At 41.0% G+C, this 21,537-nt stretch overlaps 1 protein-coding gene across 1 annotated transcript in view; it reads left to right on the top strand.

Moving 5' to 3' along the window:
• Positions 1-21,537, top strand: part of LOC114641728 (tripartite motif-containing protein 16-like) — a 29,087-nt gene that overhangs the window by 6,517 nt on the left and 1,033 nt on the right. The window contains exons 3-5 of the mRNA XM_051927916.1: positions 13,100-13,333; positions 15,759-15,918; positions 19,722-19,787. Of these exons, the coding sequence (XP_051783876.1) occupies positions 13,100-13,333; positions 15,759-15,918; positions 19,722-19,787 (460 nt within the window). The remainder of the gene's footprint in view (positions 1-13,099; positions 13,334-15,758; positions 15,919-19,721; positions 19,788-21,537) is intronic.

Below are 21,537 nucleotides of genomic sequence, written 5' to 3'. Positions count from 1 at the left end.
TTAAAGGGGACTTAACTCTACTAACAGAAACTCACACTGAAGGTCAACGCTGATGTTCTGAATTAGATCAGCAGGCACAACGTCCATTAATGGTCTAAGTTGTTTTTATTTTAAAAATAGCATTGCATACAATCAAGTTCAACTTATACAACAAATGACTTTCAAAGACAAAAAAAATAATAATAAAAGTAAATCAGAACATTAAAACAGAAATCTAAACAAACAAATAAAATGCAAAATATTAAAAAACTACCAAACAGGATTTCATGCTGCAACCCAGAAAAAAAAGAAGAGCTGAGAGCTAGACTAAATTCCTTATAATTTTAGTAAATAATAATTAAATAAATAAAATGGGAGAATTTCCTTTTCCCCTGCTATGGATGCTTATTTTAAAGTTTTATTAATTAGATCTTGCCATATTTTATAAAGGTTTTGAACTGATCTTCTAAGTGAGAATTTGTTTTTTTTAATGTCAAACATCAGTGACCCAGTGACTTATCACAGGTGGGCTGGGGGTCTTCAAATTCAGCAGGACAAGTCCACGAGCTCACAATGTGGTCAAGGCAGTTACAGTCAATGTGTCCTCCTCCACTTTAGGCCCCTCTGGTAGCCCACCAACCACAGCTGTCAGTGAGTTAGGAGTGATTGTGACCCCACAGCTGTCTGGTAAAACAATCAAACATTTTGGCCCTAAATAATGTTACTTTGTTGTCCTCCCAAAACGTGTGTCCCAGTGAGGGTGGAGCTCGATTGCCACACTCGCAGGTTGGATTCTTGCCCAGTTTTAAATTAGATAAATGTGATCGATGAAAGAGTCTAAGTCAAATGGTTGAATACTTTGCACATATGGAGCTGGAGTGTATTCTATGCATGACTGAGTTGCACTCCTTTTCTGAGATGTTCATTAAAAGGTCCTTTTCCCACCTTTTCCTACGATCCTTAAAGGGGGGATTCTTTGAAATGTTTTTATATGTGGCTGAGATGCTGTCTGACTCCTCAGGACTGATCAGGATTTCTTCTGGAAAAGTAATGTGTGGGATGTTTGGAAATTGGGTAGGTGTTTTAGGTTTTTGTTGTCTGTACCTTCTATAAACTTTGCTAATAATAGTGGAGCTAAGTTAGTTGAAAACGTCTTTAAGAAATTCCAATGGTTGCCATCAGGGCCTGTTGTTTTCCCACTTTGGAGTGAGTTTACAGCATCCAGTAGTTCTGGGAATGTCAGAGGTTTGTCCAGTTCCTCTTCACTAAGAGTGTCCAGCTGTTGTCTTTGTATTACATCAAAGAACTCCTCAGATTGTGTCTCGTCTTCTTTAAACTGAGTAGAATATAAAGATTTATAGTACTTGCTAAATGTGTGGGTTATATTTTAGTCCTCATTACTTTATCTCCATTTGCGCTAGTAATTTCTGCTATTGCGTTGCAAACTCCCTGCTTATTAGCCTTCTCTCCATGTTCACCGTAATGATGTTGTGATTTAAAGATGAGTTGTTCAGGTTCTTTTGTTATCAAGAGGTGACATTCTGATTGGAGAGCCTGTCTTTCCTGTAAAATGCCTCATTTCGAGAGATGGGATATTCTTGATTTATTCTGGAGATCATAATGGTTTTCTCCTGTTCATTTTGATATTTCTCAGCTTTATTAGACTCCACAGCTTAAGCATCTCCACTGTTTGACTGAGTGCAGACTTTACATGACGTACACCTCCAAATGTTTTACTTAAGCTTTAATATTTTATCACAAAGGACAGTAAGGTTGTCCAGTGGTGGCATTTGCTGAATCTCAGATCCACTGTCTTCCATTTACTTTCCATTTGTAGTTTACCCCTTCTTCCTGTATCTCATTGGGTTTCTTCCAGTTATTCCAGATCTTCCACCACATCCTCACATTTCAGTTTGGTTAATTGGCAGAAACCCCAAATTGGCTTCCATTGTGATCATTAGTGTAGCTCTGACCCTGTAATGAGCTGGCAGACTGTCCAAGGTAGCACACTCTCTGATGCCCAGTTATGCCAGGTTCATTTATGTGAAAGTTCTCATCCAGCAGAGACAGAACTCTTCACACACATTTCTGTGCCCAGACAAACCAAACTTATCCAACCTAATTTATTTAACACAAACTCACATTAAACAGACCAACACCATCGAGTGTACTAAAGTACTAAACACAGCCGGTCCATACCAGTGGGGTGTGTCTTTAGTTCAAAGAAAGAATTTGGGGCACAATCTGTCACTCAGCACTGTGTAGTCAAATCCAGACACAGAGGTGACAGCTGAAGAAGGACAAATGAAGGAGAGGCAACCTCACAGACCGACCTTCACTTCGGTTTATGTTTCTACGCTCGTCTGCTTTTGTTGTTTCCTCCTAGAATTCCTGCTTATTACTGATGCATGAAATCCCGTCTCTACACCCATGATGACTGTGACATTTTCATCCATGATTCCTTCAACTAGATGTTGTTCAAAGTCTTGTTTCATGTCTTTTTTGTTTTTTTATTAATGTTAATATTGACTTGGTTGAGTATCTGCTTTATTCTTTGTATTTGATTTTGTCTATAAGCTGCCCATGTTATGCTCCATTTGGTTTGTGTGTGGCTCACCAAGAGGTGGACCATCTGTGAGTCACCAGTCACCACCAGGAGCTTCCCTTCTACCCTATAAACCTAGGGGGTCTCCCACAGTTTCATTGTGAATGTGCTCTGCGAGTTTGATGAGTTCTTGTTTTCTTTTAGCTGTGCCTTATGCTTTTGTGATTTTCTGGATTTTGTCAGCCTGTGATTTGTTTTTCAACAACTGTCTTTGGATTCTGTTTGGAAACTTTCTTTGTTTTGGATTGGCTTGTTTGTGTCTGTCTATCTATCTATCTATCTATCTATCTATCTATCTATCTATCTATCTATCTATCTATCTATCTATCTATCTATCTATCTATCTATCTATCTATCTATCTATCTATCTATCTATCTAATGTCCTCAGTCTTATGTGTGGCATAGGCTGAACTTCTGATCACTTTGTCACTACTGCTCCTCAGCATTTTACCAACGTCTTTAAATTGTTATGCAGTACTGGTGGTCTGATCCATCCTCTTATAATTGTTCACTTAGAACTGGATACATGTGACAATGACAACTGGATCCTTCCTTCCCTGTTCTGGCCAGGATCCTATCCACCCAACCAGGGAGGTTTTCCACATCTGTACTAAAAGGCAAAACACCATATGAGACTTTCTATTTTTCGGGTAAAGCTTCATCTAAATTCCCTAATAATAACTCTAATATTATCATTTCTACCTCATTCTAGTGGCTGGTTAGGAGGTGACCTTTTAGTGCCTCTCATCCTCACCTTCTATCACAGAGTTATGTGAGTCACTGTCCAGATGTGCAAAGTTATGAAAACAGCAGAACACCTCCAGCTTTTGGGTTGGTGATCCTGGACAGCAGGCACCTTTTACCTCACATTTACTTCCCACATAGAACACACATCCAGGTGTTATCATACAAGTATGAGTCATAGTTACAATAGCAAATTCATTAGTAATAATGCAAAGTTCCTAAATAAAGTAGAAATACATCAAACATGGAAATAAATACACAACTCTGAGCTTTACAATGAAAAAGAGATGGAAGAAGGTAAATGTGTAAAGACTTCATGAAATTAAAGGAAATCTGAAGCCCCTTGATCAACACCTAGACCCTCTTGTTTAATATCTCCATCTCACAGGTCTGACATGGTGACATCTGAATCCCCAAAATAGAATACAACTAATTTACACAAGTCTCATGTCCAGAAATACTTTTATTTTAACACAATTACCTTCCAACACACAAGTTAACTCCTCTTTACAAATATTTTCTTATTCTTTAATCCTGGTGTGTGTTGTCCTACTCCACTCCTAACCTCAGGCTGAGCAGGAGATAGTAGTTATATGCATGGACTTTCTGTCAAAATGATTTATGACCTTAAGCCCCGCCCCTTTGGGCTGTCATTAAGCCCCGCCCCTTTTGATGGATGTGTGACCCTTCCTTGAACCTTCCCCCACCTCCTGTTTACCCCATGAAACTGTCAAGGGGGTTTTTAATGGATGTTTGCCCCTTCCTTGAACCCGCCCCCACCAACCTGTTTGGTTCTCCTTTCTGTCAAGAGCAGACTTGATGGATGTCTGCCCCTTCCTTGAACCCTCTCCTTTCCCCTCTCCTGAGGACAAGTCTAGGCATGTCAGGGAAGGCCTCTATCGTTCACATCTATTGGTGGTCCCAGGTATGACGGACCTGCCTTTGCTGCGGCTCACGGTCAGGCAGGCCCTGATGACTGGCCCCTTCCACTTCCTTGCCCACTTCTCCCGAGGACTGGCTCAGAGCATGTTCCAGCCGGAGCGATCTACCTTATAGCCTTTCCTTCCTCTACTGTTTTGGGTAAGAACTTCTGTATTTATTATTTAAAATATCTATTACGTTAAATATCTAAACTTTGGTTTAGCACTTGTAAACCATTTTTTATTTTATGTAAGTCAAGCAGAGAAAGACCCCAGACAGTCTCTGCGTTGACAAGATGTCCATGCTGTTAGCAGGCACGGGCTCTCACTCTCTCCCACAGTTGAGGTATCGGAGTGGATCAGACAGCCTCTGTGTGATGCCCCAGGGGTCGAAGGTCCAAGCGTGTAGTTCGAAATACGAGCAGCGGCTCTCACTGTCTACACAGCAGAGTACCTGGGTCTCTAAAAAGCTGACAGTCTCTGCGCCGCGGCGAGCAGGCACGTGTCAATAGCTGGAAACCCCCTTCTGCTGTTCTGTGCAAGCATCCTTATCAGCAGCTGGGTATAGCTACAAACACTATGAGCCCGGAGCTCCGCTAGATACCACCAGTGTCTGTCACAGGCTGGGAAACTGATAACCCCCTAACCCCTCCATGCTGTGTTGTGCGCACACTCGAGTACGTACTGTTCAGGGGCTGAGTTCTGCGCATGCGTGAACTGTCCAGGGCAAATAGCTGTAAGATATCAGGCGTCCCACTTGGGGAAGCCCTTGTGAGTTCGCTTGCAATCTCACACCCCCTTGATGGCTGACCGGCCAGACCTTCTGTCCATGATACGTAAAGGTTGTACTTAACTTTTAAAGGATTTTAAAAATCATACACCATTAAATAATAGGCAGCAGAGACATTTTATAGCCATTTGAGACGTATAAAAAATCAAACGTCGGATGTATAATTTATATAAAAAGTATATCTTTAAAAAAGCCCTTTTCCATCCATTACCTCCCATTGTAAATAAGCAGCTGCCCCCAAAGGAAACACATTGTGAATAGTTTTCTAAAAGTTAGTATTGTATTCAGAAAATCCCAGAGTGAACAGAGCACAAATATTTAGCAGAAGCGGGATTCAAAACCACGCTGACATTTGTCCCTTGGATCTTAAATCCAAAGCCTTAAACAGATCAGACCTCTGGGGATAGAGAAATGCATTTTTAAAGCATTCTTTGGCAAAGCCTTTGGGAGCAATTCACACCTCACAGGCGTCTGTTGAGGCCCCCGGGGGCCAGGCCAGGTCAGATCATTCGGGGGTCAGTGTGAAAAAACTGCCTTACTTTGTGGCATGCAAAGGTGACTTTTTAAAAAATACAGGACTTTTTGGTGTTCGGCTTTGCTCTCAAATCCCTCAGCTACTAGCAAAGTCACGGGTGGCACAGCAGAAGGGTTTCTGAACCATTTCTTAGTGAATTTATTTTGATCTATTTGCATATCAGCTCCCTGTTTCCTGATTATCACATAGTGTGAGAAAAGAAGGACATTCTGAGAAGACATTTCAGAGAGCCATCTCCACTCCAACTATTTTAGACTGATTTCTCAACTACTAATTTGCTGTCTGTAAGATCCCTTCCTCCGACCCCAGCGTGTTCGTGAGTGCCCAGAACGTAACATCTGTCCATGGATTGTACTTCACTTTTCAAGGTAATGCCTGAGATAACCAGTTTGATATAAGCCTTGTAAAAATCACACAGACATATGCCGCAGTTCCCTTTTAAATCACGTTTGAGACGTATAAAAAAATCTGACCTGGGTGATTGGTGGATGATACCAAGAATGTTCACATATATATAAGAGCAAAATACCCGCACTTCGCAGCGGTGAAGTACTGCTTTAAAATTTTAAATACCGGTAATAAACTGAGGGAAAATGTACCAATAATTATTTCTTAAGGATCTCCTTGTATACCACGTTGTCAGTTCGCCCCTCCGGTTGTAATATGACCAAGCTGTGCGATGAGCTTACTCTTGAGCATGCAACGTATAGTTGGCCATGTGAAAGCAATCTTGCCTCAAATCAATGCCAGCCTTTTGTAGGGTCTGTCCCTGAGACTTATTAATTGTCATTGTGAAGCAGAGCCTTACTTGAAATTGGAGGCGTTTGAATTGAAATGGGAGATCAGAGGGTATAACGGGGATGCGAGGAATAAAAACTCTCTCCCCTGAGCCACCGCCAGTAAAAATAGTTGTCTCAATTAGGTTCTTTTGCAGACATGTGAACTGAAGTCTCGTGCCATTACAAAGTTTCGGTGGCTGTAAGTTTCTCAGTAACATTATTGATGCCCCAACCTTCAAAATTAGATTATGCTCAGGAGTGCCTGGAGGATTCAGAGTGTGCACCGAGCTGCAGGCTATGAACGTATATATGTACGTAAGTAGGATTGAGTTAGCGTTGGGAACCCGCGTACAAAATTTCTTGAAGATGGGCCTATTAAGTAACAAAAACCGTTGGAAAGTTCAATATGGCGGCCGACAGTGGTGTCATACCACCAAAATAAGTACGTACATCGTTTTCGGTTAGCGCTGGGAAGCCGCCTACCAAATTTCGTGAAGATGGGGCCATAAATAAGAAACTTTAAAGTGGCGGACGTTGTCAACCTTTATGACCGTTACGTGCAGAATTTCGAAATGAAACCTGCTTAACTTTTGTAAGTAAGCTGTAAGGAATGAGCCTGCCAAATTTCAGCCTTCTACCTACACGGGAAGTTGGAGAGTTAGTGATGAGTGAGTCAGTGAGGGCTTTGCCTTTTATTAGTATAGATGTATATGTGTATGTATACTGTACATGTGTGTGTGTGTTTGTGTGTGTACATATAAATATATATATATATATATATATATATATATATATATATATATATATCTATATCTATATATATATTTATATCTATATCTATATCTATATCAATATATATATTTATATCTATATCTATATCAATATATATATATATCTATATCTATATCAATATATATATATATCTATATCTATATCAATATATATATATATATATATTCATGGCATTCATAGTCTGTGTCACAATCTGATTGTATGGGTAGTTACCTACCAGGTAACGCTTATGGTTGGCCAGCAAGTCTGCTAACATCCACCACGGTGCCCTCAGTTGTGAGAAGGGCGAAACACGTGTCGCGTACTCTTTGCATTATTTGACAGTAAACTATTTGAACCATATATATATATAGATATAAATATATATATAGATAGATAGACAGATAGATAGATAAAAATGTAAATGGTCGTTTGTTCAAAACCTTAAATCTCTGAAAGTTCTTCACCGATTGCTTTGAAATTTTGACACAATGTTGCATTCGATTACGCACGTGTTTTTATACACATATTATATAGATGTCACACCTGTGATCAATATATATATATATATATATATATATATATATATATATATATATATATATATATATATAGATAGATAGATATAGATATAGATATATGTGTGTATGTGTATATATAGTGTATATATATATATATATATACATATATATATATATATATATATATATATATATATATATATATATATATATAGCTGTACCCGGCCACGCGTTGCTGTGGCTCAGTCTGGTTAAATGGAAAAAAAAGAAAAGAGAAAGCGCACGTTTCTAATATGTTTAATTTCACAATGCTTGTGGGTATACAATATTTTTTGTTGTTCCATTGTCTGAGCAGAATGTTAGACTGAATAATATTGTTAAGTTCGTAGACGTCTTTGTTTTTGGCCGCAAGAATAACTCGTTCACTCAGCCAATCGTGATTCTTATAATTGGTTTGAATATTAGGAAATAATTTTTCAAACAATTCTTCTTATGACGTCACTAAATTGCAGAAGTTATGAGGCAATGAAATTCGTCCTGAGGTCAGATCAACCGGCACCTTTCCGTTCCCAATTCCCAGATTTCTCCAACCCCGTTATTGACAGTTTGCATTATTTGATCGTAAATGCCTTTTTGCTGAAGCGTTAGCTTAGGAATATTTGATTGCACATACGACAAAAGATCACCTGTGTTGTAATTTTGTTCACGACGCAATTCTACATCGAACGAAGCAGCAGCAGATCGATTCGGTGATGACATTCCCAATTGATTGAGAACTTTGTTCGCGATTTCTAAGCACAAATCTTCAATCATTATCAACGCTTAGTTGTAGATGTCTGCTGTGAAATCCATGTTTATATTTGAATTTTACTTGCGTATTCGACGGAAAATATCTTCAGCCATGTGCGATTTATATTTCTCCCATAACTGTGTTGAAGATGAAGGAGAGCAGGCGGTCAATATGATTGCAAACAATGCAAGAATTTGATTTGGATGTGACGTGTTGCACGCGTCATTAATGTACACATCCCAGTGTCGGTCGTTCTCCAATAAATTCAAAGCTTGACATGTACTTCGGAAAGTGGCATGTGTAACGCCGATGACAATTCTCAATTGCTGGAAAGACGTTGGACCGGCACATTTACCAACAGCATGTGAACAAAGAAGCATTCGTCCTGATTGGGATGCACGGTGTACAGTCTGCCTATCGTAGTTTCTTTGAATATGGCAGGTTGTCCGTTGACTCGCTCTCCTCGTTTGCGTTGTTCAAATGATTTTCTACTCTCATTCCATGTGTAATACGTAGGCACTTCCGAATACAGCAGTGTTTTCACAAACGCGTCATTTTGACATAACGTAAAGAAAGCAGTTAACGTTGTAGCCGGTGGATTCAGGGCTATTTGTTGCACACTTGCAGCTGTGAAATAAATGCATTGTCCATTTTCTAGATGTACTGCTAAGTGAACAACATCTGGACTTCGTTCATGTATGGGAAATGAAAGAATTCGCCATACAGCATCATTGCTGCTTATGTATCTTCCAGCCTAATACTGTGCGATTTCATCGATATGTATGACCGCATTCCTATCACTTCTTTCTGGTTGCACACCAAAAACTGCCATGTCGCTGCCTTTATTCACGTACTTACAAATGTATTTGATCGAAACATTTAAATAGAATTGTAAATATTTAGTATGGCGTGTATTGCTTTTACGTCCAACAGATGGCGCTGTGTTTTCAAAAAAGCATGTTTTTACCTGTCACAGGTGTGCCATCTATATAATATGTATATAAAAACACGTGCGTATTCGAATGCAACGTTGTGTCAAAATTTCAAAGCAATCGGTGAAGAACTTTCGGAGATTTAAGGTTTTGAACAAACGAACATTTACATTTGTATTTATATAGATGTATATATGTATATATATATGGTTTTGGCAGCCAAGCGCTTTTTTTTCAACCTAGAAGACTCTTGAGATCCGTTTAATCGCCTCGTTGATTGCATGTCCTCCCAGGTAGTTTCAATCCCCATTTCCTGCACCGAGTCATCTCCCCTTTTATGAGTGACTGTGTTAGTCGCCGTACTTCGTTCAGGTCTTTGAACGCACTGAATACTTGTAACTGGTGTCGCCCGTCGGCTACTTTCGACAGGGAATGGAAGCAATTGTCGAGTAACAAAAATTATTTGTAAGTGATTTCGCATTGAAGAAAGAGTAAAAACTTGACCACTTGGGTCAATACCTAAAGAAATACACACAGCAAATGCAATTGCGAATACACCAGAATCTATATGATTTAATTGTTGCTGTGCGTCTTCATAAACTATGGGAGTTTTGTAAGGAAACAAAGCCTGCTGATCTGCTCCCATTTCATCTTACAGTACTCTACGACGGGAACTGATCTGATGTTCATACTAACCTGGCTTATGGTTTATGGCTCCGGGGGGATCACGCCTGAAATTACCAAGCGTTACTGTTTATAGCTGTGTATTGGAACAACCAAATCCTGCTTCCCCCTCCTCCTGCTGCTTGCTATCGCCGCTCACCTACGCTACCACACCCGCCTGTCCTACCGGCTCCGTTGTGCTGTGCTGCTTCTACACTGCTATCAGCTAAGTATCAGTCATATTTTAGCGCTTTGAGTACTGAGAAAAGCGCTACATAAATGTAATGAATTATTAAAATTTATTATTAAACACTAAAGTACAAAAACGATGTAGAAAGTAACACTAAACCGCAACACCGCCGGGAACACCGACACAACGCGTCTACTAAACACTAAGAAACACTAAAGGAAAAAATACTATTCAGTAAGTACCGCGTCTACTAAACAGTAAATCAGTAAAGGAGAAAGGACTAACCGCGTCAGCTGTGGAGCTCAGCTCGGAGAGAAATGAAGTGAATGGGAGGGGAGATGATCACGTGACTCCAACGCCCGCCTTAACTCTCCGTCCCTCCACAAACAGCCGCACGGATACCAACTCTCCTTTATAGATATACATATACAGAGATTAACCTTAGGGCTTATTTTCCAGGGTCTGTCTAAAATCATACAAAAGACAGTTACTAAAAAAGATTTGCTCTTAGAGCCAGGAGGCTATAGTGAGGTGTGCTTGTTTAACTAGAGGCAGGGTTTAAAAATGCAGGCAGGCTGTGAATTATCTGTGGCATAGTTAAGAGCTCAGTATTCTGAAATACGTGCAGAAGGGCCCCGTTTGTGAAATGCGCACTCTTTCGAATCCTGCTGTAACCGGTTGTTTTCTGTACGGATCTGCCTGTTTTTAAAAGTCTGAAGTAACGAAACATTTTTACTTTATAAACTCGCATTTGGATAGTCGGTTGGAGACAGCCTCCAAGGATGAACAGGGACCAGGAGCTTAATGCAACTGTGTTTTCATTCCTCTAAATGAAATGTAATTATTTTAATACAGCCTAGTAGCCCCGAAGTCCGGATAATTTTTAGACATATCAATTGTATTGTTGAATAATGGGTTAAATGAATAGTATAAGATGTACCGGTATGTATAAGATTATATCTTAATACACAGGGAACCTGAGACCTGGCTGTCTGGTTTTATTTATGTCTTTAAAAAGTTTGTATGTATACATTTTTCTGTGGTACCTGTTTCTTTATCCGCTTTTTTCACAAAGGTCAGGTATCTTTGTAAGACGGTCGTATAAAGTTTTATTTTTGCATCGGAGCTCAAGTCACCGCGTTCAAGAATGAATTTCATTTGTTTATTGAGTTCCATTTCCGTAGCGTTTAAAAGGTCGCTGGAGCCGGAGCTTTCCGCCGCATTGGAGCCTTTTGTTTTCAAGGTCCTCGGCACATGTTGCTCGTGTATTCATATTTATCCTCTCGAACCTATTAAACTAGTAATGAAATTAATGGCCGTGCTTATGATGATTTTTAATTTCTATAGGAGCCTTTTGACAAAGGAAAACTCTGTAAGTACACTTGTGCATTTAAACGGAGATTTATAAGAAAGCAGGTTTCTACCTTAGCCTGGTTACTCACCTTATCCCAGTTTTGTACTTGCATTTAAAAGCACTCACTGTTACACTAGCACAAAATTTTGATATTTTCTGTCTACTCAAAAACTAAAATTATTTCTATTAACACAGGTGATAATTAGAAAACATTTTTCTATTTTTAATTAAAAAGTTAAAAACAGAAAAACCCAATTATGATTTTTGTTTTGTCATGGGTGACACTTTTCCCCTTTATACTCTTTCTTACGTAGACCTTATCACATATTCTTACCAAAAGAGTTCATCACTTCCCAATTCCTATAACTTTAGGTAATTAGACAGAGCTACATAACAGGCAAGAGAAAAAGAAAAGTATTATAGGTCAAATACACAGGGTCATCAAACAAAAGAAAAATAAAGTGTGAACACCACACAACCTGTTATTGCTAGATGTTTCGTTTTTTCCAGGGGACCCATTTTTTGCGATGTTTGAGGTATCAGCCATACGTTAAGATCTTTCTTTAATTCCTTTTTGATCAACTTTTATACTGATTTTATAAAGCTAATCTAGGTATGATGTGGTCATCCTGTCTCCAAGACAACTTTACCTTTATTACATTTAAATTTCTTGTCTCTGAAAATTCATTCATAATTCATACGCTTCTGATCTTAGAGCCAGGAGGCTATAGTGAGGTGTGCTTGTTTAACTAGAGGCAAAGGTTGTAAGAAGCGCTCTTCTGCACATCCGAAGTTCATTAAACTAAAATCACGTTTTTAAAATCAGCAGCTTTAGCTCATGCCAGTGACCTCATAAATGGGAGCCAACAGCTCAGCACGCTTGTATAGCTCACAAAATAGCAGAGCTAATTACTCTTTCTGCTTAAACTAATTATCAAATATTCAGGTAATTCAGAGGGATAGGGGGCGGGTTCAAGGAAGGGGCAGACATCCATCAATCCCTTGACAGGTCCCTAGAAGAGGTTCAATGAAGGGTCACACATCCGTCAAAGGGGGGCGTGGCTTAATGACAGTCCCAAAGGGGGCGGAGCTTAAGGTCATAAGTCATTTGACAGAAAGTCCATGTACATAACTACTGGAGATGTCATTTTTAAAGGCAGACTTTTATATAAACTATCATGTCAAATGGAGTCCTCACAAGACAGTAGAGGTGTCCCCATTAGCTCCTGCCAATGGCTCTCAAGATCTTTCACAAGGAAGCCTTTAATGACTGCATATCTCATAAAGTCATGCAGTTTCCTTAATAGCAGCATCAGCAGAGTGATGATGTTACTCAGCATAATGGAGGTAATATATTGTCTGGGTGGCAGTCTGCAACTGACCTTCCTTCTGCAAATAAAGTACCACCAGTCACTCCAGCCAATTCCAACTGTCCTTCACAACATCAAAATAACAACAAATGTGCCTCATGATTGGTTATTCTTATCAGGTGACTCAATTCTAAATCTTTATCTTTTCCATTCAGATGTCTGTGGTAAGAGAGGTGGAAGAAAATGAGAAGACCTTCACTGCTCTGATGCGGTGCATTGAGGAAGCCAACAGGAAACTGACTGAGAGGATCAGAGAGCAAGAAAAGAGAGAAATGGAGAAGGCTGAAGGAGTCATGGAGCAACTGGAGAAGGAGATCAAGCAGCTGAAGAGGAGAGAAGCTGAGCTGAAGGAGCTTTCAGAGACCAAGGACCATCTCCACTTCCTACAGGTGAGGGTGACACTTCACAGGGAGTCTGATCAGACTGGGGTGTGTGGGACCTGAGAACATTTAGAGAGAAATTGAAAAGATCTGAGGAGTTTGTACAACATGACAAGAACAGGCCATTCAGCTCAACGCAGATTGTCTTTTCATATTTCCTTAACATTTCAAATATTCATTTTACAAATATCTCAAAGTTGTTTACTTCATGTATATGACAGAGAGATGAATCTACAGCTGTCTGTGTGAAAAAGTGAATTTTTTATGAAGTGTAAAAGACGACATCTAATTAAGGATGGTTCCAACTCTTCTGCCAGGCCACCTCCTGATGTCTCCATCCTTAAATTGATGAGATTTAAATCCTTCAGCATTTCCTCACAGCTCAGACCCCATAGTCCAGTCTCGTCTCTCATCTCTCATCTTTCTCGTGTGTTTTTCTCTCACACTCCACACAATAGTCCTGATGTCAACTGTGATTCAGAGACGTTAGTGAGATTCTGTTCTTGATTTACACTCCACGCATGGTGGTTGCTAAATAACTCAGATTGGTGTAGTTTTCTCTACTTTGTATGTTTGATGATGATGATGATGATGAAGACACAAAGGCTCCCAGGATTTCCTCACAAGTCACACTTCTGAGCTGCAGACCTTCAATTGTATAATCATATTAAAGAGCTTTCTCCCTACATGTGTTAGTCTTTACATTTAATTTAATTTAATTAAGTTTGTCTCAGAACCATAAAAAGCCGAACACCTTTTTTTGTGTGCCAAGTCAATTCTGGACCCACCTGCCCCCTCAATCCCTTTATCGTGACTCGCCTCTCATGGAGTCCTGTGTGAAAAGCTCATTGATAGTTAAGGTTGATAATCTCTGATGCTCCACTACACTCCACCAAATATTCTCTCATAAATAACCAACAAGTCAATGACAGGCGTTCTCACCATCTAAACCCATGCTGGCTGCCCAGTACACTGATCCTTAATTCAGAAGAGCCCTGTGGTGTTATGGGTCCACAGCTCTTCTAGCAAAGGCCGTTTTGTTTTAAATAAATAATCGCCGCACACGCGGCTTAGCGAGGGGGCTTGGTAGCTGTAGCGAGCAGCAGGTCGATCTGCGGTGTGGGCGTTTCTCGCCTAAGTGCACAGGTGAGAAACTGCCTACATCCGTGATCGTTCCTGTGGCTAATGGGCTGCAGCTGCTATGTCCTCTCCGCATATAAAGAGAAGTGTGAGCTGGTTAGGAGAGGAAGAAAAAGAAAAGAAGGAAAGAAAAGTAAAAGAGAAGGAAACGGAGGTGGCAGGAGGAAGAAAAAGGAAAGAAAAGTAAAAGAGAGACTGAAGGAAACGGAGGTGGCAGAAGGAAGCTGGAAGGAAGGCGTCAGGAAGGGGAAAGCCGGTGCTGATGAGTGTGTGAGCGCTCGCAGGCAGCTGTGTGGAAGCCTTGGTGTTAGGCCGACACCCGGGAAGCGTAGTAGGGGTCGCTCCCGCTGAGTGAATGATTAGCGCGGGTGACCAATGAAGGGTGACTGGCCGCGTAAGGCCATGAAGGCAGCGGGAGACGAGAGGCTTGGATGTATGAGTCCCAATGTGAGCGTCCTGGCCCTTGGGTTAAAGCCAAGTCTCGATCAGGAGAGCGGAACCGGAGCCAGGGATCGGGGAGCTTCCAGATCAGTCATGGGGAGAGAAGGCCATCTGCAGAAAGGGCGACTCTCCTGTTGCAAGGCCCAGATGGGATAGCAGGAGAGCTGCCAGGTAAAAGACATCGGATTTTAGATTGGTTTTAAAGAGACTGCCTTCAGCAATGTTTTGTTTTAACCTCATTTTAAAGGATTGCTCTATTTATTGAATTTAACCTCCACAATGTTTCTTTAATGGATTATTTTATTTATTTATCTATTGAACTATGAGTTTGCATGTTCTCCCCATGTCTGCATGGGTTTCCTCCAGGCGCTCCGGTTTCCTCCCACAGTCCCAAGACATGCTGGTTAGGTGGATTGGCGATTCTAAATTGGCCCTAGTGTGTGCTTGGTGTGTGGGTGTGTTTGTGTGTGTCCTGCGGTGGGTTGGCACCCTGCCTGGGATTGGTTCCTGCCTTGTGCCCTGTGTTGGCTGGGATTGGCTCCAGCAGACCCCCGTGACCTTGTGTTCGGATTCAGCAGGTTGGAAAATGGATGGATGGATGGATTGAACTATGAACACTGCACTGTTGCACTTTGGATCGTTGTTAATAAAAGCACTTTGCACTTGTACACATCATCCCCTTGTTCAAGTGTTATAGACTCAATGTCTAGCTCATCTGTGACATTACCAACGGTGTTGAGTTCAAGGGCTCCCTAACAGCTGATGGGAGCATGGAGCTGAACCCTCCTATCAGCATTACTTACTTTGAATGTCTCCTTTCTGAAATCTCGTCCCCTCTTCTCTCCTGATTCAGACTTTCTCCTCTCGCTCTGTCCTTCCTGCTGATGGAGACTCGCTGAGCTTCACTGTCACCGCTGATTTCTCATCTGAGGATCTGAGAAAGGAGCTGTCAGGTTTGACAAAGAGTCTGGAGAAGATCAGCCAGAGGGACATCATGACAAGGACTCCATCGGGTACAGCGTCTGGTGACATTCTGTTTGTTATTGAAGTCCATTAGGAGGACCAGAGAGACAATAAGAGGACACTGAAGAAGGCCTGCTCTTTAACATTTATCTGTCATCCTTTACTGTTTATTATTTTTTACTATATAGTCAGTGCAGGATTTACGTATAAGCTACACAAGCTATAGCTTAAGGCCTCTGCCTTCTTGGGGGCCCCCAAAACAAATTGTCCGAGTGAGCAATTGTCATATATACTTAAATATACTACAGCATTAGGCGAAGTAGGCGACCGCCTAGGGCCCCGGCGTCCGGGGGGCCCCGGATCGACTCCTTGGTCTAATTTTCACGCATTTCACAGAGCTTCCAGGGGGGCACTGCCACCCTCAGGGGGCCCCTGGAACCCCCTTTCACCTAGGGCCCCATAATACCTAAGACCGGGCCTGTATATAGTGCCTTTCACAGTCATTAGCTGAGTGATAACAAACTCTCTAAATAATCAGTTGTACTTAATCAGATGTTTTGGAATTTTAACTTGAAATGTTATACTCCTTATACTTATTCCACGTATTCTCTTAAAATGTCCTTTTTTCACTTAACTTTGAGATTCTTTTTATTTCCTCTGCTTTCCTCACCTTAAGATTAATGAACAGAAATGTGTTTTAAATGGCTAAGCCGGCTCAGTGCACAAATGAATTGTTTATTTGAGAACAGAGAATACGTTAATGGAATCAAATTGGGCTCAGCGTCAGTGCTTTATAATATCAGAACATCTCAATCTGCTCCTACTGTCTTCGCTGTCCATTACATTCTGCTGTATGGAGTCCACGTTAAAAGTTCACGTTCATCCATTTTCAGCTGTGCTCCCCCTGGGCTCTCGTGTTTTATATTCCTGCTGTTGTTTGCTCAGAAGTCGTGTCTCCCACCAACATTGAAATGGATTTTACAGACCAAAAGCATTTTATTTGATTTATTTTGTAGGTGAAGTTGAGCAAATTGGAGGACTGTGTCAGAACTCTGAGTACTTGAGGACCACCTGAACATTTCAGTGAGTGCAGCCTCAGAGTTAAACACACTTAATAAATTATGAATTACGTACGTTTACACATAAAGACAGCGATTTGTTTAAACACAAACTAAGGTCAAGTAGCCAAGAGCACAAGGTCCATCCCGGCCGTCCACCACATTAGACATATACTGTATGTGTGTATTGTGAAAATAAGCAGAGAGAGTGGGCACAAAGAGCTGGGGTACCACCCTGAAATACCCCGTTTAATGATGAAGATGAAATAAAACGCACAAAGACGGAGCACAATGATGACGTCTGCTGCAATCAAAGGCTGTCAGGTTAAAGTCACTTTTGAGTCAGAGGTCCATCTTCCTCAGTCACAGATCTGTGATGAACACCCACTTCTGGTGACATTTCATAGTGGTGTCACAGAAGAGGCGGAGCTTAATTAGCGGGCTGTGGAAGTGACGTCACTCGTCTTGTGTCCTGTGAACTCACTGAAGTGATGACATTAGCAGGAGCAGCACCCTCTCGACTCAGGGTGGGATTTCTCTACTAGATGGAGCTCTGAAGATGTCCACAACTGTACCTGCTTGTTATTATGTATAAAATACAGTATATTTATGACATTGTATTTCAGGACAAATACCAAGCCATTGGGTTCAAGGGACCCTCTGTAGACCTCTGTGATCAAGCTGTGGTGAGGCAAAGATCAGCACAAAGGTATAAAGCCATTTGTAAAGCTTTGAGTGTTCCCAGCAGCACAGCGGCCTCAACAATTGTGAAATGGAAGAAGTTTGGAGCTATCAGGACACTTTCTAGAGATGTCCAGTCTAATGGTCACTACAACAGAACTTCTGAAGTCGTCTGTTGAGATGAGAGAAACTGTAGGAAGGACGGCCATTTCAGCAGCGCTCCACAAATCAAGTGTTTATGGTGGAGTGATTAGTGTGATATCCCATGTAGTAAGAAAGCCACCCAAGCCTAAACTCTGGACATCTGATAATTTATGAACTGAACAGGATCAGCGGAGAGATGAGACACAGACAGAAATTGAAGGGTGAAAGGTGCAAGTTTATTTACAAGAATGCTGAACATTAAAAGTGCAGTCGTGTCAGGCGGGCTTTGATGTGTTGTCCTTCAGCACTGACACTTCCTTAGAAATAAATATAAAAAAAGGAATAATATGGTGTATTTACAAAAAACAGTGCACTCCTACAAAAACTACACACACTCCAACAATGAAGGTGGTCTTACTTTATCTTTGGCTCAAGAAGTTCATCCAACAGGAAGAAAAGAAAAAGAAAAAATAATGCACACAAAAAAAATAAGTGTGTGTAAAAAAAGAAAAAACAATTACAGCAATCCCATAATCAAAAAATATCCCAGCACCAAATAAGTATATACAACTCCACCAAAAAGTATCACCAGGAGATATATAACTATATGTACAAAAGAATATCTACAAAGCCGCCAACATCACATCTGCTCCTCAATAGCTCAGCAGTTCTTAATCCTACCTCACCTTTAGGTCCACTGACAACCCCTGATGGCCAGCAGCTCCTTAAATATCACCGGTGAGATCATCCAGCCAATCTGCCACCCCGTCTACCTCACTCACCTAACCAGGTAGACGCTGGCACGTTCACGCCATGCTCCATGACACGTCCTGAGTAACTTTCTATTTAAACTCGAACCCCTGCCGGTCGCGCGTGTAAACCCCCCATGGACTGCCAAAGGCCATTCTGAGCTCAAGCACACCAGTTTCCGACTCTCGAGTAAGTAAATTCAGTTATTTACAATACGGGATCCTCATCTCTGACTCTGAAAATGCCGACTTTGTCTTTCAGGAGATCCGCACCTTAAACCACCGGCGCAGGGCAGGCTGCTAGGACACCAGCGTGTAAACCTGAACACGAGCGGAGGAGCCCATACTGGCCATGATACAACTCCACGTGTGCCCAGAGTCACCGCACCTCACAGTGCTCACCCGCTAGGCAACCCGGTGACCCTGTGGCAGCGCCATCAACGCACAAACGGTAAGCGCACTTCCTTTATGATGGCATACATTTAACATTATAAATAACGCTGATAGGTTTAAGGCTTCTTTAACTTAAATATTGTAATGCGCGGGGTCAGACATTACCACACCAGTCAGAAGATACTCTTGAGTAAAAGACAAATGACAGCCTGAGAGCATCAAGGGAAAGATACAAAGATCTGAGGAGACAAACATTGAACTCTTTAGACAGAAGACCAAGCAGGATGTCTGAAGAGGACCAGGCGTTGGTCACCACCCGCCTAATGCCATCTCTACAGTGAAGATGGTGGTGACAGCATCAGGCTATGGGGACAGAGTGACAGGTCAGAACTGAGGGGAGGAGAAGTGCAGTCAAATACAGAGAGGACCTGAATGAAGTGTCTGAATACTTCTAGGAAGGAGACGTTTCAGTTTTGATTTGTAATAAATGTGCAGACCTTTCTGAAGACCTGTGCTCACTTTGTCATTATGGTTACTGAGTGTAGACTGATGAGCACAAAGGCACATTAATCCATTTAAAATGAAATCAACAACACGGTAAAGTGTGCAGAAAGTGAGGGGTCTCAATACTCTCTGACTCCCTGTATATTTATTATTAATATGAATATTCAAATCGACATTTGGCCTAATTTGCCAGTCCTTGTATATTTTATAAATGTTTTATTTGAACTCCTCTGCATTTGTAATACGTGTTTAAGAACTAAACTAAGATCCCACAATGCCATCTTCACAGTTTCCATTCTTCTTCTCTTTTCTTTTTATTTTCAGCTCATGAAGCTCCAGTTTTCGCCCTCCAGCCTCCTGAACCTCAGAGCAGAGACGACTTTTTAAAATGTGAGTTTGTGCTTTGACTGAATGGATCATCACAATAAAAATCATTGAAGTTTTAATAGAGCAGGACAGGCTTGAGATATGAAAGTGTGAGTGTTGTGTGACTGAGGGGCTGAGAGTGTTTGGGGGTCCTGTGACTGGTGCATTATGGGATAGAGAGACTCAGGCAGTGAATCACCAAAGCCGTCTGTTGAACCCGAGTCTTGATGTGTCCAAAATGTTAAAAAAGGAAAAATAAAGTAAAATCCACGTCATGGGGTGCACTTACTTTTTCACATGACTGTATATACAGACACAGTATTAGTTTAAAAATGAAGCACAATTGTATGTGAAATAAGTTAAAGCTGACAAAAGTCCTCGTCATCCTCCATTCTTGACTCCACAGAGCAGACACTTTGCTTTGAGTTCTCGACTTCATAAATTTTAAACATTAAAACAAATTAAAATGGCAGAGAAAATTATTGGGGGTCCTTAGAAGTTCAAAGACCTCACTGGACTGTCGTGACATCTCAAGCTGACTGATTCCACTAATGAGTGTCACCGGGGTCTTCAGTCACTCAGTCAAGTCCTCACTCTGCTGTGTTGTGTCCTTGTGTGCCTCACACTGAATGAGGACAAGAGAAGAGGAGGAGATGAAGAAGGTCACAGCCAAGGGTGGTCAAGGTGAAGACTTCAAGACCACCTCCACAGAGCTTCATATTCCAGTGAGCAGAGCTGCTAATATTCTCAAAATGTTTTGGGGTCCATAGAACTGTAGCCCACCTCCCTGATGAGACCACCAGAGTAAAGCTGACCTCCGATTGAACAGAAAGAGAGTTTAAATGGAGGAGAAAATGCAGTGTGGTGTGGTGGTGAAGACTTTGGTGTTCAAACTCTGAGGTTGTGGGTTCAAATCCCACTAATGACACCACTGTGTGACCTCAGCAAGTCACTTCACCTGCCTGGGCTCTGATTGGACAACGAAAAGAAAAGGAAACAATGGAATCTGAGATGATGGGAGTCACCTTGGATAAGAATGACAGTCAAATAATAAAAAGAGATGACAGGAAACACACGAAAGAAAGAAAGAGAGACAATGACAGATGGAAAAGGCACTATATAATAGATAGATAGATAGATAGATAGATAGATAGATAGATAGATAGATAGATAGATAGATAGATAGATAGATAGATAGATAGATAGATAGATAGATAGATAGATAGATAGATAGATAGATAGATAGATAGATAGATAGATAGATAGATAGATGTTTGTTTGTTGATCTTTTTTCCATTTCTTTCCACTCCACCCTCTCCGTACTCTCGTCTCCAAATCTTATCCCTAATACTTTCTCCACATTTCATAACCTTATTCTTCCTTGTGGTTTTTCTTTCCATTTCCCCCAAAGGACGCATTCCCTCTTATTGAGGTGTAAAGTTGAACCTGACCCCCTCCATAAACACTTTTGTATGTTCTGTTACTTTATTTATACTCCATGTATCTCTGACTATTATTGTTATGTCATCCATATATGGAAACACTTTTATTTGTTGTCCCCCACTTCCTGGTACTTGAACTCCTCTTATATTTGTGTCCCTCCTAATTTTATTTAATAAGGGCTCTATACACAGAATAAACAGCACTGCTGACAATGGACACCCTTGTCTTACTCCACATTTCTCCTGTATCTCCTCTGTTAGTTTGTTATTTACTTTTATCTGACTTCGTATATCTTTATCTACTACTTTTATCCAGTCCAGAAAGCCTTCAT

This window comes from Erpetoichthys calabaricus, chromosome 5, assembly GCF_900747795.2.
Source record: "Erpetoichthys calabaricus chromosome 5, fErpCal1.3, whole genome shotgun sequence".
NCBI lineage: Eukaryota > Metazoa > Chordata > Cladistia > Polypteriformes > Polypteridae > Erpetoichthys > Erpetoichthys calabaricus.
Note: the sequence above shows the minus strand (reverse complement) of the source record. Positions and strands in the feature narration are given on the sequence as shown.